The sequence below is a fragment of the Molothrus ater genome, chromosome 21 (genome assembly GCF_012460135.2).
Source record: "Molothrus ater isolate BHLD 08-10-18 breed brown headed cowbird chromosome 21, BPBGC_Mater_1.1, whole genome shotgun sequence".
In the NCBI taxonomy this organism is placed as follows: Eukaryota; Metazoa; Chordata; class Aves; order Passeriformes; family Icteridae; genus Molothrus; species Molothrus ater.
Genome location: NC_050498.2, coordinates 6662956 through 6690044, shown reverse-complemented (window position 1 = coordinate 6690044; position 27089 = coordinate 6662956). Strand labels below are relative to the sequence as shown.

Genomic DNA, 27089 nt, shown 5'->3' with positions numbered 1-27089 from the left:
CTCCCTGGCCCTAATGAGCCTGAGTGCAACAGGGATCGATGGCAGAGGCAACCTCTGCACAGGGGTCAGCTCTGCCACATCCCCTGTGCTGCTCCAAGGCTCAGGTTTGGCCCCCTGCACCCCCCCCAGGGCTGCCCATCCTCCTCATCCTCTTCCTCGCGCCCCGTTTTTCCTCTCCTGCGTCCCCTTTGTCATTCCCAGTTGTGGGAGGGATGAAGGTTCTGCTGCTCCATCACAGCCACACGGGACATGAGCTGTGGCAGGCATCAGCTCTGGGCTGGGGGCTTCCTTGGGGTGTGGGACGGGGTGTGTGTAGGGCTGGATCCCACATGGGATGAGTGTGTCTTACCCCACACTCAGGGAGCAGATCCCTTATGGAGGGAGGTGGGAGCCTTTGGGAGACCCCAAATTCCTTTAGAGCTGGTGCTGGCTTTTTAACCAGCGTCTGTTTGTGGTGGGATGAGGTCTCTCCCCCTCCTCCTCATCCTCCTCCTTCTCCTCATGCTCTCCCCCCCTCAGCTGCATCCCCTGCTGTCCTCCAGAGACCCCAGGTGCTGACAGAGTTTGGGAAGTGCCAGTGCCAGGTAACTGGCAGGCTGGTCCTGGCAATGCCAGCGCAGGACCTGCCTCATTGCACTCTAGCTCTGTGTGTTTTCTGAGTTTGGATGGTCCCTGTCACTCCAAACCAGTGGAGCTGCCAGATTTCCTGTCACCCTGACCCAGCTGCCCTGCACTGGATGGTCCCTGTTGTGCCCACCACCCACAGGAGAGGGACCAAGCTTTGCCCCCAGCCAGGCATTCCCTCAGCTGGACCTATGCTTCCCCATGCAGCCTCGTCCTGCCCTGGTGTCCCAGCAGGACGCAGAGGTGGCACAGAGGAGGCAGAACCCAGGAGGGGCACCAGGCTCTTCTCCTCCGCCACCACAAGGCTTTGCAAATTGTTTTTCCACGGAAAACTCAGTTGTCCTTGCTAACACCTGGGATGAACCCAGCGCTGAATTCCATCCTTGGGATGTGGTGAGAGGGATGCCCACCCTGCCTGATGCCCCTCACCCAGCACTGCCAGTCCTCCAGCACTGCAAACCCTCAGCCAGGCTGTGCCTGGGGATGGGAACTGCATTTACAGCTGGAAAACAACACCCAGCGTGCCCCGAGCACAGGGCTGGGAATGTGCATCTCCTGCATCCCAGGTGATGCTGCTGAGCATCCTCCTGCAGCTCAGGGTGTCCCTCCCAGCAGGCAGAGGGCTGCAGAGGTGCCAGGGCAGGGGAAGTGCAGCACTGGGAGCAGGAGCTGGGACAGCGGCGCAGGTCCTGCGTCACAGATGCAGCTTGTGGCAAAGTGCCGAGGAAGTTTTGCAGCAGCATTAGAAAATGTTGACATGTTTTTTGAAACAATTTCAGATCTGATATCTGCGCCAGATTGAGTTTGTAACCAGCTTTATTGTTTAAGCCTGCTGGGATTTCATCAAAGGCGTCTGCTGTTTACCCAGAACCATTTCATTGGAGAAAACAGCAAACAGACCTGCATTTCTATCTGATTTCACTTTTTCCTTTTCCTCCTGAATTTAAGTGCTTGTGAAAAGCATGGCTGATAAGGCAGAGCGGTGTGGATAAATCCTGAGGACTGGCGGTGGATGCTCTACCAGCTGCTCCAGCTTTATTAATAGACTGAAGGCAGTTGCTGGACCAGCTGCTGGGTGCCAGCCTGGAGCCAGGCACCCGCCTTGGGGGCAGCTGGATGTCCCCAGATGGTTTTGGGATCTCCATCCCGGCAGGCTGAGCCGAGTCATGACTCCTCAGGATGCCCAAGGCTGGGAAGAGGATCCACGCAGAGCTTTTTCAGTGCTTTCAGTGTGAATTCAGATTTAAACCGTGAGGGAGCCAATGGCTGTCCCTCCCCCGGGAGTGACCCCAGCAGGCAATGTGCTCTGTCACTCCCTGACAAGCCAGGCCAAGGCAATGCAGCCTCGGGAAGCAGAGAAGGATGAAGGAGAAACCAAACGAGAAAGGGGCTTGGTGTAAACTGCATCAATCCTTCTCTCACATCCCTGGGGAATCCAGTGGCTGCCAGCCTGGCTCTGTCTTTTGCCCATTGCTGACCTTGGAAACACACTTCAGAGGAGGATTTGGGGCTTGAGACAGAGCCCGAGAGGCTTTTACAAGGAGCTGACCTGGGGGCTGCAGCCCCCTCTGTCACAGACTGCTTTGCTCCAGGCATCTTCCCACGGCTGCATCCTGGTCACCCATCACCAGCATTGCTTTCTCCAGGCATCTCCCTCACTTGGGGACGGCCTTGGTGGCTGTTCCCGCTTTTCCTGGCTTTTGGAACAGAGACACAACGGGCTGGGGTTGGTGGAGTACATCCCACTGCCTGTCCTGGAGTCCCTTTGGCATCTCCCAGCTGTCCCAGGTGCTGGCACTCCCTGTGCCAGTGGCACCTTGCTGGCAATCCCAGGGCTTGTCCTGCCCATCCATCACGCCTGCACGGTGACAATGTCATTTTTATCTCCACTTGTTTATTTCTCAGACAGAACTACTTGTAAATTCTGAGAAGAATATATATCCCTGCTCATGACAGACCCAGCACATGGCGATTAATCTGCCCTCTTAAGACCTGAATACAAAAGTGTCCCAATGTCACTCCTAGATGGGGTGTCAAGCCCCGGGGCAGCACTTTGGGGATATGCAGGGACCTGGTGGCAGAACGTGCCCAGGTCCTGGTGACGCTTCCCAAATACTTATTGCACTTCCTACCAGCTCCAGTGTGGTCCCTGACTGATATTCCAGCTCTCCAGACTCAGGCTCCAGCTCCTCTTTTTGGAAGGTTTATGCAAATAGACCTTCTTCTTTTTTTTTTTTTTTTTCTTTTTTTAATTCCTTGCCGCTGCTGCTCTGCTGTGCCCCAGATAGCAGAAGTGCTGAGGACAGGTGTTTGCGTCAGGTCCTGCGGCACCGCGTCCCGCCCGGCCGAGGGGAGGAGGCACTGAGGGGATGCCCTGGGGGAAAAGGGGCAGGGAGCAGCCAGGGCAGAGGCCAAGGATGGAGAGGGGAATCTCCTTTAATGGCTGCACTGCGCTAGTGAGGATGGGCATTGATGGCACTGCAGGTTTATCCAAGCCCCAAGCATGGCTCTGTCCCCAGGACAGGCTTTGGGGTGTCAGTTTGGGCTCTGCAGCATCCCACAGCCCCACTGGCAACACCCTCTGTGTGACAAAGCCTCTTATTTACAACGTCCTGCTCGGGAGCATCTGGGAAGCGAAGCGCGTCATTTCCAGGGAGAGCAAAAAATGCTGCATATTTCAGTGTCTTTTGAATTTTTTAGGTTTCCCTGAACTGTGCTAATGGGTTGGTGGTGGCGGGGGGGAGGTGAGGGCCCAGCCCAGCTCCCGGCCTGCCTTGCTGCTCCTCCACCGTGCGCGGCCATCACTGCATTGCTGCTCTTAAAATATTCAGTGCTGTTGGCCACAATTTCACAGCGGGTCAAAGCACGCCGAGCCAGCAAGAAGGGAGGGAAAGTGTGACAACGAGATTAACCCCGGCCCGGCAGGCCCTGGCCGTGCTCGGCAGGCTGAGCACGATGTGCTGCAGCCACCTCATCCCAAGGGACCAGCAGAGAGCCCAGAGGGGCCACGACACCCAAAATCCCTCAGGCTGCCCAGTCTTGCTGAGTTGGTGGCATCACCTCTGCCAAGTGGTGAAGGGACATGGAGAGCATCCAGAGTCCTGCTGGGAGCACTGAGCATCCCCTCCTTCTCCAAGCTGCTGCAAAGCAGGAGCCTGGTGATGCAATGGGATGAAGAGCTGAGGATCCCCCCCAGTTCTTGGGGATGTTGCTGAAGAGACCTCAGTGCTTTTCACCCCAAGATGTTGTGGTTCCCAGGCCTTGTACAACCATCAGTTGGTGCAAACAGTGGAGCAGCAGATTTACAATGCAAAAGAGCAGCTGCTTGAGCCCTGTTTGCTGACAGGGATTTAGTAATCCTGTCGTCAGCCCGAGTTTGCTCTCGGAGTCCCTGGCTGTGCCTGCCAGGCTTTTCTAAGAAAACTTCTGAGGCTGGGGGAAAGAGGTGATGCAAAGCACATGGTCTGTGCCCACCGTGCAAGGGGGATGGTGGGTGGTGTCTGTGATTCTGTGTGGATCCTGGGGTGGGTGAGGAATGCTGCCACAGGGAGAAGGTGTGTGCCAGGCTCAGTCCTGAGAGCCATGTGTTGTTCAGAAGCTGGAGACCCCCAGGAACTGCCTCTTCCACACCCTTGGGCTGGCATACCCTGTGTGGCCAGGTTGGCTGAGGCTTCCTCTCGTGTCTCCTGCACTTTTCCTTGGGTTCTTGGTCGCGTGCCACGACTCCAGAGCTCGCCACCAGCAGCACGGATGGCTGCGCTCGCAGGCGTGGTGTCGCCTGCAGGAAGTGCTGCAGCTGATGGATGCTCTCCTGAGCTTTTGAGGCCACTGTGGCTGATTTGTCAGGGTGTCTCCAGGGGTCACTGTCATGCCACAGGTCTCCATGGACAGGAGGTGGCCACTGGGCTGGGTGTTGTGGCAAGGAGTTGGCAGCACTGTGACCGTCCTGCTGTCCCAGGCAGCCCCCTCCAACCCGAAGCCCTGTGGTGACACCTCTGTCACCTCTGACACCTCTGCCTCATCCCCAGACACACCCACTCATTCCCAAAATCACACTTCCCAAGGGTGCAGGGGTGTGTTGGTGTCTCTGCCAGGCTTGTGGCTGGAGCAGCAGTGCCCTCCTTGAGCCAGCCCCGTGGTCGCCCTCCTGCACCCTGAGCCGCTGGCTGGCCAAGCTCTTCTCCCTAATTCTCCTTCATCCCTGTTAATGTACCACCAGATGTTCTCATTATCCATTTAAACATATAATCCTCCCCCGAATCCCACTAAGCTCCTGGCCTCCCCGATACCTCATGGCAGCGCTGCGTTCCACAGGTTAATTATGCATTTTTAATTAATCACCAAGCAGAGAATGACCCATGAATAAGGGATATGAAGATCCTTCAACTGGGAATAGTTGGCAAATTGTCCCCAGGCGGGGCCATGCTGGTGTCATGGTCTCCTTGAATAACAAGAGTAGCTCTAAAAATCCCTGGTTTGTGGATCTGACATGACTGGAGGTTGTGACAGAGCTGTGTCTGTGTGGATGGGACCCCTCCTGTGCCTCATGTCCCCCTCCAAATGGGGAGGAACCACATCCCCACCAGAGCTGTCTGTGTCCCACCTGGAAGTGATGGAGCAAGCGCAGAGAGGAGGAGGAGTGAGGCAGGGAAGGGGAAAAAAAAAATCACATGTTGTTTTAAAAAGGCATTTTTGAGTGAATGCTGAATAGGGTTTGGGAAAATTGCCTTAAAGGCCTGTTCTCTGCAGGGACGGAGCTTTTCATGGAGCAGGAGTATTCTGAAACTTAATTGCACATTTGCACGGGCTAGTGTTTTTATTTCTCTCAGGTCTCCGAGGTGGTCTTTGAAGATTGCTGTCTCTCTGTAATGGTTTTCTTTATCTCAAATAAATTCCGCACACCTGCGAGGTGGAGCTGCTTGAAAGAAATTATGTTGGAATTGGCTCTCGATTTAATAAATCTGCAAATGGAACTGGGATGCAGAGAGGCGAGGTGGTTGGTGGGGCTGGCTGCGCCTCCTCCCTGCTCCCCGCCCCTCCTCTCCCTTCCCTTCTCCACCAGCCTGCTCTCAGCCTCCCCATGGGCCAGGAAGAGTGTGGGGCTGAGCAAAGCGAGTCCAGATCCTGCCTTTTCCCCCTGCCAGGAGGAAAAATGGACCCCTCCAATGCCCACCTGGCTGCCTCCTCCAGGAACGTGCAACCCTGGCACGAACCCATCTGTGCTTCCAAAAGCTGCTGTTAAAATCCTTAGATCTAAAGATTGAGATGATGGAGATGATGCTACCAGCTGAATGCCCAAGGGGTATTCCCAAGGAATGTCCTCAGGACCCTCCTTCGAGGAAGTTTGATGCCATTATCATTCTGGCCTCACTTGGGAGCTGTGGTTTGCCCCGGCAGCTCCTCCTGCAGCCACCATTTCTCCTTCTCCAGGAATCAGTTCTGCCTCTCCCCGGCTCACCAGGGGATGCTTAGCCAGCGCTCCATTTTGGAAGCAGCTCGAAGCACTGGGGAAAAGCCTGAGGCAGGGCTGTGAGCTGCTGTAGCAGGCAGACACAAACCCCCGGGCAGCCGGGCAGCCCTGGCTGTCAGGCGGAGAGGGATGGGCGGCCACGGGAGTACACAGACAGGTTAATGGCAGCCGTGGATGCTGCACAATTGGATTTCACCTCCCCGCTTCTTAAGGCATCAGCAGCTCTCCCTTGCTTAGAAATCCACCCGTCCCCCTCCTCCTGTGAGCCTCAGGATGAGCTGTCACCCGTGGGAAGCTCACCAAGGGCCACCCCAAACCCTCCCTGCCCTTGCTGGGCTCCCCAGACACCAGGCTGCCCGCAGAGGCCGTGCCACCTCCTGTGCTGCTCAGGCTGCAGGTGAACAAGGCGCCGGGAGGTTTTATTGCATTGCTGGATTTTGTTCCACCCTGTTATTGGCCACGATTGGATTTGCTGCCGAGGAGGCAGAGCCGGCGCAGCTGGAGCTCCCTCACCGCCCGTGCTGCTCTGCTGGGACCGTGACCTTGTCTGGGTGCCTCCCTCAGCCCTCCCTTGGGCTGGGGAATTGGGAGCTGGGCGTTCCTCTGCCTCCCACTGAGCATCCTGGCATGGTCCCGCTCCCCTGCCTGAGCCAAATCCTCGCTCTGCTCCACTTTTAAGCGTTGACCTTGGAAATGCTTTCAGGGAAAGCATCTGCCTTCCCAGCTCTCTCCTCTCTTTCCTACCTGATTGTGTCCCTCTGTCCTCATCTCCCTGAGCAGCTGCTGAGGTTTCAATGCTTCACCACAGTCCCTGAGCTCCTGTGCAAAGCATTCCCAAGTTTCAGTCACACTCGCTGGTTCATGGTGTCAGCTGGGAAACAGCATCTCACCTTCCTCCTGCCCTGCTCTTGCACTTACGTAAAAAACACCTTCAGTTTCCTGAAAATGTAGTTTCTTGGCTCATTTTCTCTTTGCACAGAAAGCTCTGTGGCAGCAGAGCTGGCAACATCCCACCTTTCGGTGCAGGTGGCCTTGGATCAGACCAATCCTGTGTGGTGGCACCGATGCCACACCAGCACAGGACCAGACCCCCAGCCCTTAACAGTGACACAGAGCCATTCCTGGTGCATTGGGAAATGCAGCTGTGAGGGGTCAGCGGGCAGAGCCATCCAGGAAGGCTGTGGAAGCCTCATTCTCTCTGTGTTGACAGCAAGAGCTCTTCTCCCCCACCAGCTGCACCATTGCCTGTGCCCTGTGATTGAATTAGGGGGCTGCACCCACCCCCCTCCCCTGCCAGCCCTGTCCCCGCCGCGCCGGGCTCAGGCTGAACTCGAGAGCCGTAATTGAATAAGTCTCAGGCAGACAGTGCTCCCATAGCCTTCGGGATCTCTCGCCTCTCCCCTGCCCAGCCGTGCACTGATTGATGCTCCCAGGTGGTGGCTGGGATTTTGCCTGGGATTTGTGGTCTTTTCCCGGAGCAGGGGTGAGCTGGGAACAGGAATGGGGTCAGGCAGGCTGGGGGTGAGCGTGGTGCTCATGCTTCACTAGGCTGACCCTTCATCTGAGGAGGAAGGAGGGATGGGGGGCAGAGGGACCCCGTTCCTTACAGCAGCTGCTGTTCTCTGGCTACCTGGGCAGAAGGAGTTAAAAGTTGCAATTAGTGAAGTGCTGATGGTGGGAAGGTGGGGTGGAAGCAAGCGGCACTAAATGAATCCTGAAAGGTTATTCCAATAAGCAGCAGCAGAGTTTCCAGCTGCGCTCACTTTCCTGGGAGCTGGGGGACAAGGGAAGGGATCCAGGATCAGAGACACCAGGTGGGATGAGGGATGTTGCAGGAGGATGCTCAGGTGCCAGCAATGCCTGCTGGAGTGGAAAATACAGCAGGGGAATTAAAGCAGGAGGGGGAGAGGCCACCACATCCCAGAGATGCTCACGCAGGGGTTGTGGTGGGTGAGTCCTGCCCATCCTGAGCCCCCAGTGACTTTTCCACATGGTCCAAACCCTGTCACAGGGTGCACGGGGGGGTTTGAGGGTGGTGTGAGCTGCGCTGCTGGGGCAGGGAATCCTTGGGGTGTGGAGAGTGGTCTGTGAGCCACAGGGGGGGCTGCAGGGAGGAGCAGCCTGGGAAAGGCATTGCTGTTCTTCCAGCTGAGCACACAGGAGCCAACAGTGGCCTCTCCCTGCCAGACGTGGCTGTTCCAGCTCTCTGCTGGTGCAACACCACGAGCTATTATTAGACTCCAATTTTCTGTGGGTAGCTCTGAACTCCCCAGTGCCTCCAGCAGCTCGGCAGATGCCAGGATCTGCTGGCACTGGTGGGGACAAGGGTCCCTGGTGAGTTCAGTGGCAGTGGGGGGTGGCAGAGTCCCCCCAGCGCAGGGACACATGGAGAGCTGAGCACCACAGCCTGGTCTGGAGCTGCAGAGCAAAAGGCAATTCGTTGTCTAATGAGAGGTTTGGCTGATGAGGAGGGCACAGAACCCCTGGAAACACTCTTTGGGTCAGTGGTAGGTGAGAGAGATGCTGCTCCAACAGAGATGTGGCCTACAGGGCTCTGCACCTCGAAGCACATCTGGATTTCACAGCATCACTCCAAAATGGAACCACTGCATCCCCATCACTGCCATCCTTGTGGGAGCACAAAAGGGTTGTGGCAGACCCACAGGACAGCCCATCCCATGCCAGAGGAGGGCTGGGGCTGGGGTGACATGGCATCTCCTTGCTCCCACCCTCTCCCAGCCTGGTTTCCAAGCAGGAGTGTTTAAATGCCTTTTATGTTGTGACTCAAATGATGAAAGGCCTGAAAATGGGACTAACAAAGACGAGTTGTACTTCAGGATAAAAAAACCCATGAAAGCAGCAGATGCTGTCATAGGAATAAATTGTATCAACAGCGATCAGATGGGAAGTGAAAAGTCAGAATGGAGTTGTTCTGTCTTTCACACTTCCAGTGAAAATTTCTGTGTCCATGAATTTAGCCAGAATCAGGTAGGATGAAAGACTTTGTCTGACAAGGCATTTCAAAGGATCTGGGAACCTCCAGAGATGTGGCCACTTGGACAGGGAAGTGGGGCCCCTCACTTTTAATGAGCATTTCAGTTGCCTTCCTTTATCCTTCTGCCAAGATCTTATCTTTGTTTTCTTTTCTTTTCCCTTAAAACTGCCGATTTCCGCTCTTTGCAATTTGTTTTAACTTTGCAAAACGTGCATTTGAGCCACACAACACGAGGAGGAGGAGGGTAGAACATCCCCATCACTCCATCCAGCCCAACCTGTTGCTTCTCACCATAAAAAACGAAACATCTGTGGCCAGCCCAGATGTTTCAGCACCACCAACCTTCATCATCTTCCCGGCCCTGCAATGATTTCCCATCTCCCCATCTCCCCTTTCCACACTGACAGGATCCTACACAGGCTGTAATTAATAGAAATTAGACTGTCAGGACCTTGCAGCCCCATCCCATAATTACTTGGCCTTGCTGTGTTGGAGGCACAGGATCGGCGGCGGGCTCGAGAGCTGCCGCTGATGGGAACACATCCCGTTATCAAGCTATTTTTATTAAGCTTTTAATGCAGGCATTTGCGTGGTGCTGGGGGATGTGCAGCATCTCCATAAAGTCCACTCCCAGAGGGATGTTCAGGGGGATATTTTGGGATGGAATACCGGCACTGGAGCTAGACAAAGCAGGATATTAGCAGAGCGCCGTGTCCTGACCACGTTCACCGCTTGCGCATTAATTCCCAGCACCCAACTGCTCCAAACATTCCCATTCCAGGGGGTGGCAAAGCCTTGCTGCTCAGCCCTCTGGTCCCCCACATCCCCACACACCCCAAGAGCTGTGTGGGAGAGTGACAATGCCCAATATCCAGCTGGGCACATGGCATTTCCTGCCGGCTCATTAAGCCTCCGAACGGCCCCGGATGCCGGCCAGAGGAGCGGCACAGCTCAGCTCTTCACACTGCTCTGCTTTTATCACTGCCTTTTTCATGAGCTGGTAAAAAGTTCAGTGCAAAGCACAGGAGAGGTCTCTGAAAGGCAGCCGTGCTCATGACCCAGCATGCTGGCTCCAGTGGGGATGGGGTTTTGCAGGAATCTGCAGTGCTCTCTCGGCTGCTGACCCGCGGGGATGTTCACTTGGAGGGCTCATGGCATCGCCCTGAGAGGAGACCAAGGGCACAGGGGAAAGTGCTGCTGCCCTTTTTGGGTGTGGGAGAGAGACCTGAGGCTGTGGGCTGGGCTCCAAATGACGCCAACACTTCTTTTTTGGTTGGGGGGGAAGAAAATGTGACAGAGCCGGCGGCTTTGATGCCTGCCCGTCCGTCTCCTTCCCCCCTGCTGCAGGCAGAATGATGTGCTGCTGAATGAGGAAGAAGGTACACGACAGGCTCCAATTTGCCCTCTTCTCCACCAAACACAAGGACATCCAGTAAATCTCTAATGCAGAAAGGCTGAAAAGGGATGATGAAAGAGAGCCCATGTGGCACGGTACAGAATTGGCCTGTGGATCTCGGTGGCACAGGACACTGCTGGGGTCGGGACCTCAGCAGGATCACAAGTTTATAGGACTAATGCCCTCCCTATTAGCCATGCCTGCACGAAACCATCTTTACCTCCCTGTGTTGGGTTGCTGTCCACTCCCAGCTCCAGCCAGGTAAAGATCGATCCAGCACATCCCTGCTTTTCCAGAGCCTCCAGTTTTTCCATCTCCTGTGGATGTGTGCTGGATGGGGCAGCCAAGCGTGCACTGAGAGCCCAGGCAGCTGTCACTTTGCTCTTCCATCTCATATTTGCTCAGTTTTGGCTGTATTTCTGATCCTAAAGAAACCCTCCGTAGCTCCTGGCCAGCTGCTGGCAGGGAAAGGGGCTGGTGAATCTGCTTTCTCTACACATGAGCTTGTTCAGCGTTTGATACCGATCTGGCTGGTGCTCAGCTGGGGTGGGTTTTGTCATTTCATCTGCAATTGTTTTGCTGTCAAGCACCTCGAAGGGTTCACTCCCCGGCTGTTTATTACAAAGGACATCGTTCTTATTACCGCTGTGAATGAACTGCTTTGCATTTCTGTGAATGGGAAGGAAAACTTGTCACCTCAGGACAAAAAGGGAGTGGAAGTATCTGATGATCCCCTGAGACGCCTCAGACAATCCACTAAGCTCAAGTCATCCTCCTGTATTTCTTTCCTCGGGGGCAATTGGAATTATTAGTCCCTTCTCAAGGACCTCGAGATCTCCCTGTCCTTTGCCAAATTCTATCCCGGCTTCTCTGCAGGCTGCTGGCAAGTCCTGCCAGAGCCCTGTCCTGTGCCTGGTGCCTGCTGGAGGTCAGGAGAGCAGTGCCAGTGGCTGGTGGAATACTTATCCATGCCTGGAATCCTGCTCAGGGTGTTCCCTGGTCCATGCTGTTCTCTCCTGGAGAAGCAGGAGCATCCTGGTGTGCACTGGCACCTCCAGCCACAGCAGGACCCAAGGATTTGACTCATCCATGCACAGAGAGATGTGCCTTTCCCTCCAGCATTTCTGTGCTCCTAAAAGGTCCCAGTAGCTTTGGAGATGCACAGTGGGGTGAGACACAGAGGCACAATAAACCCTGCAGCAGACCCAGGAAAAGAGGATGGTCTGTCTCCTCTGATGTCCAGGGACAGGACATGGGAGAATGCTTGCACCAAGGGAGGGTTAGACTGGAATTAGGAAGCATTTCTTCACTGAGAGGGTGGTCAGACCCTGGGACAGGTTTCCTGGAGAGGTGGCTGATGCCCCAAGCCTGTCAGTGTTCCAGAGGCATTTGGACAGTGCCCTTAATAACAAGCTTTAGCTTTCTGGCAGATGGAACAGATGACCATTGTGGGACCCTTCCAACAGAAATATTCTATCCCATCCCATCCCAATGATCCCATCCCATCCCAATGACCCCATCCCAAAGATCTGTCTCCAGCTGCTGCAAGCAGCAGCCCAGCCTCTGATTTAAACACTCTTCTGCCAAAGCTGAGCTACTGGGGTTGTTCCCTGTGCCTGCAGCCACAGGACCAGCAGCAGCCCACTGCAGTGTCCCACCAAGGGCATCCCTGCCACGGAAGGTGTGCTCAGAACTGGGGTTAAGCAGAGCAGATTATGCTGGGAAAACACACTCTACACTCCCTCTGCTTCTGCCTGTGTTAGTCCTGAAAGAAGCATTTAAATTAAACAAGTTATAATAGCCAAGTTTCAATCCCACAGCCACTTCCACCATTGACCTCCTTTTTTCCCCCTTTTCCTTTAGCTTGAGAGCAGGAGGAGGAGATGCAGACAGAGAGGAGTGCTAATTAAACAGGGAGTTCCACATTAGGGTACAAATCCTCTGGACTAGCACAAACCCTGCCAATTTCTGCATTTATTTATTATTTTTTCAGTACAATTGTAATTTCCAATGGTGCCTCCAGCACCAGGAGAGAGTTCAGGGGCTGCTCTTGGAGAGGATTAGCACGCTGGAAGCATTATTACTTTCCTTCACTGTGAATTCAGGAGTGATTCCCTGACGGCTGCACTCTATATAGAAGTGAATCGGTGCTAATTTGTTTTTGAGGATCACACATCCACCAACATGTGAAAGACAATCCTGCTTCTCGATGTATATTTTGAGCCAGTGCTACAGCAAACAACAGAATATAAGCAAGCAGAGGAAGCCAGACCTCCCTCGCCCGGAAAGCCAGGGCTGGAAAAGAGCGGACTTCCATTATTTTTGGTGTGTGTGAGTTGGTTCTGCATCTTTCCAGAAGTATTTTGGGTTTTTGGCCCTGCTGCCCATGGCAATAGAGAGCAGGGGTTTGGGCAGCTCTCACATGGAAAGCCTCAGGGACGCCGTGTTGGACGGGATGTCAGAGAGACTGAGCGTAAAAGGCTCCTTATTTTTTCCTGTTCAATCATCCTCGAGTTTAACTGCAAGAGAGGAATAAATGAACTAATTGAATCTGTAACTATGGAGGGACTGGGCACCTGGCAGGGGAGCAGCAGCCCCACCACCCATGGCTCCTCTCTCTTTGTTTGTGTGATTCAGAGGGACGTGGTCTGTGGGGAGATATCAGAGCTGGCTGAAATGGAAGACAAAGCTATTGTTTCAAACAGAGTTATTGATTTTTACATTATTACACTATGAAATTTATGGTCTGGTTTCAAACTGCAATAGGAGTTAATGACCACCATCCAGAAACTTCCAGGTGACCTTGGCCTTGACTTTGGTGGGGGAAGGTGAGCAGCTCCAGTTACCAGGTCAGCAAATGTAAATTGAAGTTGCAACACCCTAAAGGACTGGATTTTGGGGGGCTGCTGGCTCTGGGTCTCCACCCTGAGCTTGAGCTCACAGCAAATCTGGTTGACAGCCATGATGGAGTGGGGAAATTGGACCTTCTCAGCTCCAAACAAAAGTTGTTCCTGATGTTAAGCCACGTTTTGCCCCCAGCCAGAAACACCATGATATCCCCAGAGCTCCTGAGCTTGGTTCTCCACCTCCCAGCACAGCTTGGCTGCCCAAGGGTTTGCTCCTTTCAGTCACAGCTGGGGAAATGCAAACCAAGGGGCTCAGGGATGGGTGAGGAGCACCCAGGGAGAGGAGGCAACACATCCCAGAGCAGGAGAAACCCTGTGAGAGGGCAGAGCAAAGGGCAGCGCCCAGAGCAGGCAGCTGCCTGCCAAGGCCACGGCCCATTCCCGGTTCCAGCTCTCCCATCTCAGTCACAGGAGGAGGATTTGCTCTCAGAGTGACAAGAAGATGTTTGTACCAGTTAACACACAAGATACTGGTGACACAGAAGGGTTTGCAAAGGCACTCCCCAGTCTACAGCCTTTTCCTGGCTTTTCTTTAAAAGGTACCTCCTGATGCGTCTTTTGGCACCAGTCTCTTCCCAAAGCTTTCCTTAGCACTATTCCTTCCAAATTTCCTTGTATGCTTCTTCCTGTGGGAACAGTGTTTCCACTTGCCAGCCAAGGAAGGCAATTTTCAGCTGCTGGAGAAGGTTTTTTTCCCTTGTAGTGCCATCTCCCTGGAACATCCCTGATGCTGCACCCCGAGCTAAAGTCGTGTGAAGCCAGTAGCCTCCGAGCTCATCTTCTGCCTCGGAGGTCATAATTGCCATTAAATCACAGCTTGCCTAACCAAATTATGCAAAACCGAAATTATCTCCAATGATTTTTATGTTGCTGAAATGTTCCAGAACTGCCGGGGTGATGACTGGGGGATTGGGAGCAGCTGTCACTCCATCAGAAACCATAACTCCAAACAGCTGGGATCTGTCAGTTATTTATGACACCGGTCGCAAAAAAAAAAAAAAAATAATAATAAAATGACGAAGGTGGATGGGTGGCTGCCACTCTCTGGCTGAAAAGCAGCTCGTGCAGAAAGCAAAGCCTCGTGTCCCGGTGCTGGGAGCTGCAGCTGATGTTTTTGGGAGCAATCCCAGGGAGGATGCTCCTGCTGCAGGACTGAAAGGGAGCTGCTGCTCACTGGGGAATTTAGGCTTTGTGACAGTCAGCATGGGCATGTTTATTTTATCCTCTGTGTTGCAAAAAAAAAAAAAGAAGAAGAAGAGGAAATAAACCCTGCAGCTGCTAAGCAGGGTCTGACACTGCTTTGTCGAACCATCCCAGATCCTGAGTTTGGCTCTTGGCTCGTGCCCAGTTGCTTTTGCTACTCTGTCCTTGTCTTTCATCGTCCTTCACTTAGCTGATGAAATTGTGAGCGTTTGAGGCTGCTTTTTCTCCCTAAACAACAGTTTCTCTCCATGTGAACATCCAATTCTGAGGTCGTTCCCAAGTTTCAAAGTGTACTTTCCCCCCAGGGGCTGCAGTCATGTCTTTGTGCACCAGCTTGTTAGGGGTGGATTTTGAAAAATCCTTTGATAGATCCAGGGTGGGAACAGGAGAGGAAAATCTCTCTGTAGAGCTCAGTGAGGTGCTGGTGTTAGAGCAGGTGTGAGTTTGGCCTCAAAAGAGGGTGAGTGATGAGGAAGCTTCTCCCTTTTTGATAATCCCGCCTGTGAGCAGATGCTTTGTCCCCACTTGTAGCGCACTCTGGTTAAGTATTATTATTTATATTATGTAGTAGCTATACATAGTGTTTTATGGCAGCAAAGATACATAAATCAGCAACCAGAAGACGAGGGCTTTGCTCTAAAGAGCTTATAAATCTAACAGCTTGAGCAGCCCTGGTAATGGACACAGTAAGCAGGCAGTCAAGTTGCATGTAGACATGAGCTAAGATGGGTCTCCCAAAGCAGATGGTGGGTTTAGGAGAGATTTGGAAGAGAAGCAACCTGCTCCATCCTCGAGAGCGGATTCTCCTGCTGGAGAATTAGACAGGCTCTGACCCACATAAGCTTGTCCGGGTGGAGAGGTGAAAATATCCATCAGAGAGAAGAGGGGGTGCTGGGGTTTGTGGCAGGGCTGCCTTTTGGGGTTGTCCTGCAGGTGTATCCCCCCAGGGACAAACCCATCCTTGTCCTAAGTGATGTCTTGGCCTCGAGTCTGAGCCTCCTAATGAAAGTAAGTGGCATCATGTTCTAAAGAAACTGAGTCCCTGCCTGGCTCAGAGGTACAGTAAAGTGTTCTAAACCTTAAAAAGCAAGAAAACTGCTGGGGCAGGTACACCTGGCTCTCTGGAGCAAGTGGCACTGCAGAGTCAAGAGTCCCTGCCGTGGTGGCAGAGAAGTGCTGCAACCCTTCAAACCATCTGTCTTTGATCCTGGGTATCAAACCAGGGTTTTTTGTTGGGTTTTTTTTTTTTCAAATTTCTTCCTGTGCTGGCACCGGCCTGGGAGGAACCTGGTCTGGGCTGGAGAGAGATGTGCAGTGTCTGGCTGATCATGCTGGCTCCGGGTGTCTGCATTCTTCTGGCTGCCTTCAGCTTCTGCACAAATTGAGGCTTCACGCTAAATGCATTACACTGTATAACAATTAATCCCGTGCTACATATAGAAAGTCCTTACTCATCAATAATGCATGTGGGAGGAGTGATTTTCACTCTCAGTAATAAGGCTAAGACAATGGAAACAAGCAGGTAATGGAGAACATTTATAAAGATGTTAATCTAATAATGAGTCTAATGCTGTTAAAAGTAAGACTGCAAACTGGACGCATCCAAAGATAAATTATTTCAAGCATTCATTAACTGATGCCTAATTAATGCCCAATTAGAGGGATGTTACATGGGAAATGGTTTGGACAGTCAGACGAATTCATTCCAATCACTGAAACCTCAGTCAGAAGCAGGAGGCAGCAGAAGGACTCGGCGAGCAGAGGCCGGGGTGACACAGCACGTCAGTGGGAGAAAGGCAGGAGATAAACACCCCTGTGCTGGTTTTATCCATGTCAGCAGGGATTTGGTTTTACTCACTTCACCAGCAGGTTTCTGGAGGATTTTTCTGTGCTGCTTTTGAAGCTCTCCCTCCCTGGTGAGCTCTGACATGGGTTGGTGACCCTCCGTGTGCCTCACAACCTTTACAAGGTGAAGTTGAAAGGGCTGAGTCAAACTGTCAGGAGTTAGATAGGGTCAAACTGTCAGGAGAGCTGGGCTGGGGGCCTCTCAGGGGGCTCCCATGGTGTTTTCCACTCTGGGAAGCCCAGTGAGACCCAAGTGCTCCTGGCTGTCATGCCTCAGTGGGATTTGGCTGCTGGATACCCCAGGGCTGGTGTTACCAGCCTCAGGAGCTTCATGGCTCCATAACCTCTTTGCTTTTTCGGGATCTCATTCCCAGATCTAAACTGGGACCAGTCCCAGAGCATGCCAGGAGCAGCTTCTCACAGCACTAAGCAGTCAGCAGGTTTTACAGGCTTGGAAGGAAGGCCTCCTTGATGAGACCACAGGCCTTGTGTGCATCCACTGGGGAGTCCAGACCTTCATGGAATCCAGATTGCTTTGGTTTGGAAGGGACCTCGAAGAACGTCTAGGGCAGGGACACCTTTCACTAGGACCAAGTTGCTCCAGGCCCCATCCAGCCTGGCCTTGGACACCTCCAGGGATGCGGCAACCATAGTTTTTCTGGGCAGCCTGTGCCAGGGCCTCACCACCCTGGCAAGGAAAATTCCTTCATTATACCTAATGTAAAGCTACTCTCTATCCTAATCCCATTCACCCTTTTTTCCTAAGTATCCATCCTTCTGTTTCCCCATTCTCCTCACTCCCAAGCTGCAATAGGGAGAAAGACATCCCTGTCTTTTCTTCCCACCATCCCATTCTTGGGAAGCTGAGAACCAGTAACAACCCCAGCCTATCCTCACCACCATCCCTGGCTGCAGGAATCCCATCTCTCTCTCCACAGGAGCTCCAGCCATTAACTCAGAGCTGCCTGTTAATTAAAGAGATGAACTCAGTTCCCTCTGACCTTTACCTCCGGAGTTATCCCCGCAGGCAGCGAGCTGTTAAACGCTGCGTTCCCTTTCTGCAGGAACCTCTACCTTGGCCATGCTCCAGGGAGGCCTGGGCTGCCTTGGTCCATCACCATGCATTGCTAACAGCCTCCTGTCATCACCATCCCTACACGTGAAATCCTGTATGCTCCCAGATCCCTGCCCAGCTCCACCTCCCGTCAGTAATCCCGTTAGCCTGGCAACTGTTGTGTCACGGAAGAGCGCATAAAACTGTTGTTTGGAAGCAATATGTAATCTTCCAACCTGCTGCGTGTAGCTGGGAGATGGTTTATTGATTCAGACCCTTGTGATTTGGTATTTGCAATAACAGGCTCTGCATGTGGGAGATCGTCACAGCACTTGTGCCTGGCAGGGTTTTACTAATAAACATCAGACCTACGGAAGGCACCGTGCTCCGGTGTCACCGAGGTACGACGGGGGACGCGGAGCCGTCCCACCTTGGTGGAGCACATCCTCGAGTTGAAAAGCCCAGCAGAACATATCTGCAAACACTGCTTTATCTCTCCCATCAGAGGATAATCACAATATCCTCAGGACACCGCTGTTTCCCAGGCTGTGAGCGGCAGCCAGGGCTCCGGTTTTGGCAGGGAGCTCTGGGTAGTCAGCACGACGCTCCCACCAGCGCAGCCCCTCTCTCATCGTGCAGAGGCACGACAGCAAAGCCAAAATGCTACGGCAGTGACTTGGAGAATGTTCCTTTTCCTACACAGCCGTAGGAGTTGTCGCGAATTCAGCGTTCCCGACTCACCAGCCCTTTTTGGCAGTGGCGCAGGGATGAGACATCCCTCCTGGTAGCCCGTGCTTCGTTTCTGAAGGGCAGTGCCTGGAAGTCATCCCCCTCATTCCCATTCCCAGGCAAGGCTCCATCCCATGCTTTGGGCAGCGATGCTATTTTTTTCCCTATTAACCGCCCAGTCAGCGATGACTGGCTGTTACTGGTGATTTATGGAGAGTCTGAATAACCCAGTTTATCTAAAATATGTGGCAACTTTGCCTTGAAAGGATGGGTTTAGATGGACGGGTCACCTGCTGTTAACTTAACGGCAATAGATCTCCATACCAGGGAAAAGGCAACAGCAACCACACAGTTATATTTCAAACACAATTAATAAGAAAACAGTGAGGTTTTTGTGCCTCCAACTCGTATTAGGCTGTAGGCACTGAAAAGAGGGACTGTAAAAGCCCAAGGGGTCCCGGCTCTTGGACTAGCTGGTGATAACGACGTGAAGTAATTAGAGATGAACTCCACTTCCACTCTCGTTTTTCAGATTAGTACAAGCTGGGTAGGACTCGTGGGCAGGATGGCACTGGCAGCTGTGCGCTGCTCCGCTGTTACTCCTTTTCCCTGCAAAGTCCAGAGGCAGAATTCATTAGACATGAGCAAATTTTGCGTGTAAGAGGAAAAAGCCAAATCTAGGAGGAAAATCTGAATGAGAAATGACAAGTCTGGTGCAATGAGTCTGAAAAGCCACTCGGCACAGAAGGAATAGCCTGAAAGCAAGCCTGGTGCGAGGAGTGGGAGCGAGACGGGAGCGGGGCGGCAAAACCTGAGCTCTGAGGAGCTGAGCAGAGGGAGGGGACGGTTCTGCCTCGTTCTCTGCTTCTCTGCTGCGAGAAAGCCCCAGTCACAGGCACATTCTGTAGCATTAGAGGATGCAATATGCTTTGCCACAGGACATCCATTTAAAAATATGTCTGAGCATCCCACTTCCAAACGGAGTTTTCGGCTCAGCCTTTTCCACCAACTGCTGACAACATATTTCCCTGTAAATCACTCGGGTTTCGGGGTGGATGGTGGTGTCTAACAACTGTAGTGAAAGGAGACGGTGGGGATGGGTCTGTGCATTTGGGGGGAGTGGGATGCACTGCACACGTGTAATTTTAGGTGGTTTGCTGGGAATTGCTGAATCTCTGCAGCTTTTCCTCTCCGATATGTGCAGGCGATTTAACAGATGCATTTCAAGAGGAGTGGGGACACCTGCGAGGGTTTGAATTCCCCCTGTTTGCTCTCACACCGCGGCATTTCCTTGCCTGCAGGCAAAGGGGCTCTGCTGCCTGCTCTGCCAGCGTGAATTCTCACCGAGAAAGTTTCTCCTGCCTGTTCCGGGCTGGGAACACAACCAGGCGCCTGTTGCAGGCAGGGAGAGGAGGCAGGGAGTACTCCATACATCACGTTTTAACTGCCGTGGGTGATGAGCCTACTCATCACAGCCGCGTGGGTAATTCATGAGCAGAGAGGAGGGCTGAGCTAATTGGGGGCGTTTTTCACCCGGAATAGTCTCCACAGCAGCGATGGGTGGGCGGGAGGTGCCCGGTTCCCGCTGACGCCGCTCTCCCCTCTCTCCGCACAGGGGGGTTTGCGGAGCTGCTGCTGGTGCTGCTGGGGCTGAAGGTGCCCAGTGCCCTGGGCTGCCCCACCGACTGCGTGTGCTACCCCTCCCCGATGACTGTCAGCTGCCAGGCTCACAACTTCGTCACCATCCCCGAGGGCATCCCCGAGGACAGCGAGAGGATCTTCCTCCAGAACAACCAGATCACCTTGCTGCTGCGGGGCCACTTCAGCCCTTCCATGGTCACCCTCTGGATCTACTCCAACAACATCACCTTCATCGACCCCAACACCTTCGACGGGTTCATCAACCTGGAAGAGCTGGACCTGGGGGACAACCGCTACCTAAGGGCTTTAGCTGCAGACACTTTCCAAGGGCTGGTGAAACTCCACGCCTTGTATCTGTACAAGTGTGGGCTGAGCTCTCTCCCCAGCGGGATTTTCGGTGGCCTCCACAACCTGCAATACCTTTACCTGCAAGACAACCACATTGAGTTCCTTCAGGATGATATTTTTGTTGACTTGGTTAACCTCAGCCATCTTTTTCTCCATGGAAACAAGCTCTGGAGCCTCCATCAGAACACGTTCAGGGGACTAATAAACCTGGATCGGCTGCTCATCCATCAAAATCAGCTGCAGTGGATTCATAGGCGGGCTTTTCATGACCTCCGAAGATTGACCACCCTTTTCCTCTTCAATAACAGCCTCTCGGAGCTGCAGGGGGACTGCCTGGCCCACCTGGGAGCCCTGGAGTTTCTCAGGCTGAATGGGAACCCGTGGAGCTGCGACTGCAAAGCCCGTTCCCTCTGGGAATGGCTGCACAGGTTCCGAGGCTCCAGCTCCAGCGTCATCTGCGAGTCCCCCGAGCAGATGCACGGCAAGGACCTCAAGGTGCTAAGAGCAGAAGACTTTAGGAACTGTTCAGGGTCCGAGTCGCTCCACCAGATGAAAACACACACCTTCTCTACAGCGGACAGAGGAGCCTCCAAATCCCACCACCCTCACCACTCCTCCAAGGAGAAGGGGAAGGAGCGAGGGGCTGAGAACAGTTTGCACAGCAACCAGCCCGCCGGCCCGCCGGGCTCCCGGCCGGGCTACCGCAAACCCGGCAAGAACTGCACCAGCCACAAAAGCCGCAACCGAACCTCCAAACCGGTGTCCTTGGGGCCGCGCAAAAACGGGCAGGAGTTCCCGGACTATGTGCCTGATTATCAGCACAAATACAGCTTCGGGGCCATGCCCACGCTGTCCCCCAAGCGCAAGGGTAAGTGCACCCGGCGGACGCCCATCCGCCCGCCCAGCGGGGTCCAGCAGGCGGCCGGCTGCCCGGGGCTCAGGGCGTCGCTCCTGGTTTTCCTGGTGGTGTTGGCGGCCGTCATCCGCTGAGCCCCCCCAGCCCCGGCCGCGGACGGAGCGGAGCTTGTACTGCCACCAATCTACAAAGGACCAGAGTTTCTTTTCTTCTTGTTTTTTTGTACGTGGCTCAGCGTTGGCCTGGCGAAGGGAAGAACGTTGTCTCGGCTTCCTGTGAGGGTTGTCTCCGTGCCCGGCCGGACTGTGCCGAGCGCAGCAGGAGCAGATTAAAAGGCATTATCACACCTTGTCACAAACAGCCTAACCGAGCACCTACAACAATAACAACAAAAAAGCCAACCTTACAAAAAGCAGATAACAGGGGTGGTAACCAATTCGTCGGTGACAGCACCCAGACAAATGGACTGTATCCATGCTCTTGTGAAATCCCGTTCGTTTGAGAGCGCTCCGAACGACCCCTCCAATTACCGAAAGGAACATAATTGCTGTAAAGACCATCACCGATTAAGCCTACACTGTTTCTCTCTGAAGTGAGTGCAAGGACACTGATGCCGATGTAACAAGGACATTTGGTTCTCCCACGTTTTAGCCCTTTTGGCTCCAAACCCAGAGGCCAAAGTTGGCTGGGAATCTCTTAGAAGACAATCTCAAACCCCTGAATATCTCAGGCATTACAGCAGAACAGGGCTTGCCTGCTGGGCTTGGAGTAGCCGACAACCAAAGGAAAGACTGATTAGAGGTGGAATTAAACAAAAAAAAAAAAAACAAAAACAAAAAAGCAAACCCCGACAAACCCAACACATAAAGAAATGAGGTACCTGCAGGAGGTGTGTTTTTTGTAACCATGTTCCCACATCTGAGAAAAACACCCCAACAATTGCACAGGCTCCCCCTCTTCCCCTCAATTATCCATATGTATGTCTTACAATGTTTATAAACTATATGGAAACTGTATCTTCAGAACTAAGGATTGTATTATTGAATTTATAGCAGACCAGTATATGATTTTTTTTTTTTTCCTTGAGAAAACAAACCGGCAGCAGTGCCTACAGATGCTGAAAGCCATCGGGCGGGCTCAGTACACGCGGGGGAACCACAACGGACCAATGTTCTCAGCAATTCAGAGCACTAAACTTTGGGAGGGGTTGGGGGGTGGTTGTGTGCGATGCAGCAAAGTCCATACCCAGAGAGCCAAAATTCACCCTTAGATCCTAATTTGTGACTGGCAGGGGGGAGAGAGAGAGAGAGATTAATTAGCCCAAATAAATAGAGCCATAGAGCTCTGTCTCCAGAGAGCACTTGAGGCCCCGGGGAGGACAGGGGCTGGTTTTGGGGCTGGAGGCAGAGAGAGGCTTCCCAGCCGTGGCAGTGGCGTGAGGACCTTTATAGCTGGACTAAGGTTTTCACTGGGGCAGCAAGGAGCTGCTCCCAGGCTGCAGACAGACCTGACAGAGTCAGGAGGGGTTTTGTTTCTTAAAAGGAACAGATTCTGGAAGAGTCAGAGCAGGGGGAAGCTACAGCTTGTAGAGGACCAGCGAGAAGCGCGGTGCCCGAGGTTCCTGGTCCATGGCAGGAGAGAGAAGTCCGTGGTCCAAGAGAGCTGTACAAAGGGGGTTGTGGGGAGGTGGAGGAGAGGGAGCAGGGCATCCTGTTCCCCTCTTCCTGGGTTAAACCATGTGCTGGAGGGATGTGTTTGCTGGTCGGGGGCATGGCAGAGCCGGCAGCTCCGCCGACGGCAGCCCGTGGGCTCGGGGAGGTGCTGCCCGGATTCTGCAGTTGGTGTGAATTCCCTGTCAGCGTGGATGTGTGAGACCAAACAGACACTGAAGTTAATGAAACAAGGGAAATAAAAGTGATCTTGGACAAGAAAAGGCTTCTGTTCTTTCCATAATCATATTTCAGTGGTGGTGTTTCGAGCCTGTGGCTCAGGTGGGGGGCTGGAAATGCTGAAAAAAACAGCTGCAGTTTTCCATCAGACACACAATTAGCTCCAGGAAGGATGGGCCAGCTGGGGAAATCTGCTCTCCCAACCACTTTGGGGAAGGGGAGAGGGTATTTACACAGTGGCAGATCCCTTGGAGGTATCTGGAAATGGAAAGGGAAACTCCCACTGAAAAGAGAAGCAGAAAACTCCCTGATGCACTTGTGTTTACGAGCAGCTGGATGCTGAGAGTGGGAAGCTGGAGGGGCACGGCCTCCTCTGTCCATCTTGCAAGCAAGGAAAGCCAGAGGCTTGGATGCTTCTCTTTTAAACACCCTTCTTGGGGAATAGCAAAGAGTAATTCTGGGAGGAGGAAGGAAGAGGTTACTTCATCAAGCCCTCTGCCTTCCAGCTCCTACCCAAACTTTTCTGTCTACAGGGCTCTAAAGCTCCACTAAAGGGATGTCCAATGCAGCCAGAACAAATAATCCGTGGTCTGAAATAGCTCCCTCATGTCCTACTCTCTATAACCAATAGCAACTGAATGAGCCTGGCACTGTCCCTCAGAAGTGGAGCATGTTGTTATGTTGGTTATTTCGTTTCATACTCTGGAAATCAAAGCTCTCAGTGGGAGAATGAAGAAGAGAAGCACTTTATTAATTTTTTTTTAAGTCTGTGTGTAACTCCTGTAATATAGGAGTGAAATGTCAGCACAAGAGATGCTAATGTTTTATAAATGATTTGGGTGCAGCAGGCACGGTGGATAGTCTTTGAGATGAATTATATTAGAACAGACTACGCCTGGCTCAAAACCATAATTGTATTTTTAGTATCTTTTCCTTTAACATGTAGGAAAAATAAAGGCAACTCCACGGTGTATTACAAGCCTTGTCAGTCAAGTGCTCTAACTCCTAGTGATAAAGGCAACTGTTTAAAAACCAGAAGGGAGACATGATACACTGCTAAATAGGAGATGTCTCTTGACATGGCGTTGTGGTTTAACCTGGCAGGCAGCTGAACACCACAGGGCTGTGCTGGAATGGGGGAGAGGATTGGGAAAAATACAAGTGACATTCATGGCTTGAGATAAGGCTGGTTTAATAGGACAGAAATGAGAGAAATAATAATAGCAACAATAGAATTGGAATATGCAAACCAAGTGATGCACAACACTGTTGTTCACCACCTGCTGATGCCCAGCCAGTCCCTCAGCAGAGGCTCTCAGTTTATTCACTGACCATGATTCCATTTGGTTTAGGATATCCCTTTGGCCAGCTGGGATCAGCTGTCCCTTCCCAGTTTATTGTGCCCCACAGCATCTTCAGAGGAGCAGAAAAGTCCTTGACTCAGGGCAAACACTGCTGAGTAACAACAAAATCCATGTGTTATCAACATTATTCTCATCCCAAACCCAAACCACAGCTCCTAGAAAGAAAATCAACCAACCCAGCCCAAACCAGGACACACAGGTTCCTGATATTCCTCCTGTCTCCTCCTCAGCTGCCATCCCTCCCCATTCCCATCCTTCTTCCACGACCACAGCTCTTTGAGGATAAACTAAATTTTTATGGCATGCTCTGACACTCGGGCTCGATAATGAACTTCCCAGCTGCGTGGTTCAGCTCACCACGGCCCTGGGTTCACACTCGTGTGTCTTTTCCCCAGCTCCTTCCTACAGCATGTCTTCATGCATTTTGAATGCTGCTCTGAGGCCTGGCAGAAATCCCCTCTCCTCTGCTGCAGCTCTCCAGTGGAGCAGACTCAGGTATAACCCTGACTGCCAGAGATTGTCTGACTCAGATAAGTTGGAGAAACTTGGGATCTCATTAGAGTTGCTCCCAGGTGCCCAAGGTGTCTGGGAGGGGTAAAGAGCTGATCCCCAAAGTGCTGGGAACCCCCTTGGAGGTGATGCTGGGCTGGAAGGATGGGCTGAGGCCAATGGCATGAGGGATAAGGCCACGAGGCAGGTGCTGCACTTGGTCACAACAACCCCACACAGCCCCTACAGGCCTGGGGCAGTGTCTGGAGAGGTGCCCAGTGGGAAAGGAGCTGGAGGTGCTGGCCAGCACTGGCTGAACATGAGCCCAGGTGGGCAAGAAGGCCAAGGGCAGCTGGCTTGGGGTCCCCATCCCTGGAGGGATTTAACAGACCTGTGGATGTGGCACTTGGGCAAGTGATTTACTGGTGGCCTTGGCCGTGCTGGGTTAACTGTTGGACTTTACCACCACATAGGTCTTTTCCAGCCTAAAGTCCATGATTCTATACGTTCTGAACCTTTCCATGCTCCTATCACAAGTTCATCCTTTGGATGTGCCCTGATCCCCTCTCGGGGTGGGGACAGACAGGCCCTGTTGCCTGGGCAGACACTGCCAGTAGCTCCCCACAGCTCAGCTGTGATCTCCACACAGTCCCCCTGGGAAAAACATCACCTGAGCCTTTATTTGCTCGTCAATTTGCCTTTCCTTGAGTGTTCTCCAGTCTGTGCTGCTCTGGAAGATGAGATCAGTCCCTATCTCTGTGGCTGCCTTCCCCTTCCTCCCATCAGTGAGCTTTAACACTCTGACTTTGGGCTGCTCATGCAAATCCTTTCCATTAAAAAAAATAAACACCAGAGAACCCAGAGGAGACCCCAGACTGTGCCTCTGGGAACTCACTCCCAGCGGCAGAATCCCGTTTCCTGAGTCGGAGCCAATTTTCTCTCCTTTGTAGCACTTTTCCACAGTTTCATCCCATAATTGCTAATATGGAGCTTTTCGTACATGCTTTGAAATCAGAAACCACGCAACACTGCATCTCTTTTATCCTCCCAGGCAGGATGAAAAACCAAACACCTCTTGGATACTGAGAATAAATTTTTAGTTTATCAGCCTAAACCAACACCACGAGACCACAGCTTCTCCTGTATTCCCCATCACTTCCCAGACCACGCTTGTGCACCCCCTGCACCAATTCCAAACTATTTCCTTTGTCTCAGAAAGTTGCTTTCTGACATGCTCCCCTTCAGAGGGACAGAGCGGAACAAAAAGCACTGCATCACATTCCTTGCAGCTAAATAACACTTTTTTTTTTGCAGCCCTTCAAGTTTATCCTTCCTTAAATCCCCTGCCTGTGTATTCTTTCCCTGCCTTAGCTTCAACCACTCCCCCAGGAACACTTCCCAAGAGCCCATTTCCCATTACCAAGATTATTTCCCTTTTTATCATTATCTCCTTGAGGTCCTGCTGGTGGGCACGAGCCCCCTGTGCCCCCAGCCCCCTCTTACCACATCCAGCAGCCCCTGAGCTCATCCCTGCTTTGGAGAAACGTGAGATACTGACACCAGTGCTGGTGGGAACAGTGATTCCAGGGATGCTGTTGTATTCCTGACTGCGTTGGAGTTTGTGGGTTACAGATGGAAGCAAAAGCAGCTCTGAAAGCAGGACACAGGTGCTCACACTCTGCAGTGTGTGTTTTTGGGGAAGGTGTCACGCTGACGAGCCACAGACATCTCTGCCCACAAGAAAGCAGCCCCAGGAGCAGCACCCCTCCAGGGTGCCCATCCATCCCTGTCCTCCCCTTTCCCAGAGAAGCAGCCTTCAGCAGGGAGAGGGATGTGTCAGCTCAGTGGCCACCTCTCTGGTCCCCACCCAAAGGCAGCAATTTGGTGACCAGCACAAGTCCCTCGTTACCCAGCTCCCTGCTGGAAATAGCTGCTCAGAAAATCCAATTTTTCTCCCACCCTGTGAACACGGGTGAAATCCTCCCCACGCCCAGCCACTCTGCAGATGCAGCTTTATCTCTCTGCAGGCTCATCCCCACCCTCATCCACACAGCCCGAGCCCTTTCTGGAGCTGCCCCTCCATCCTCTTCCTCCTTTGTGAAAACAGAATCAAAATAACTGTTTAACAAATCAGCCATTACCTTCTCTCATGTCACCAATTCCCCGCTATCATTTCGTAATTGGCCAATTTTCTCTTTTACCTTCTCTCTGCTCTGAATACGTCTCGGGGAGCTCTGATTGTGTGTTAAAATATCCTCCCTAATTCACTGCTCAATATCT

The 27089-nt window shown here is 52.7% G+C and overlaps 1 protein-coding gene across 1 annotated transcript in view; it reads left to right on the top strand.

The window, feature by feature from the left end:
- Positions 1-23000, top strand: part of RTN4RL1 (reticulon 4 receptor like 1) — a 29674-nt gene extending 6674 nt beyond the window's left edge. Inside the window, exon 2 of the mRNA XM_036394984.2 lies at positions 19838-23000. Coding sequence (XP_036250877.1) covers positions 19838-21201 — 1364 coding nt within the window. The 3' untranslated portion in view covers positions 21202-23000. The remainder of the gene's footprint in view (positions 1-19837) is intronic.
- Positions 23001-27089: the final 4089 nt, after the last annotated feature.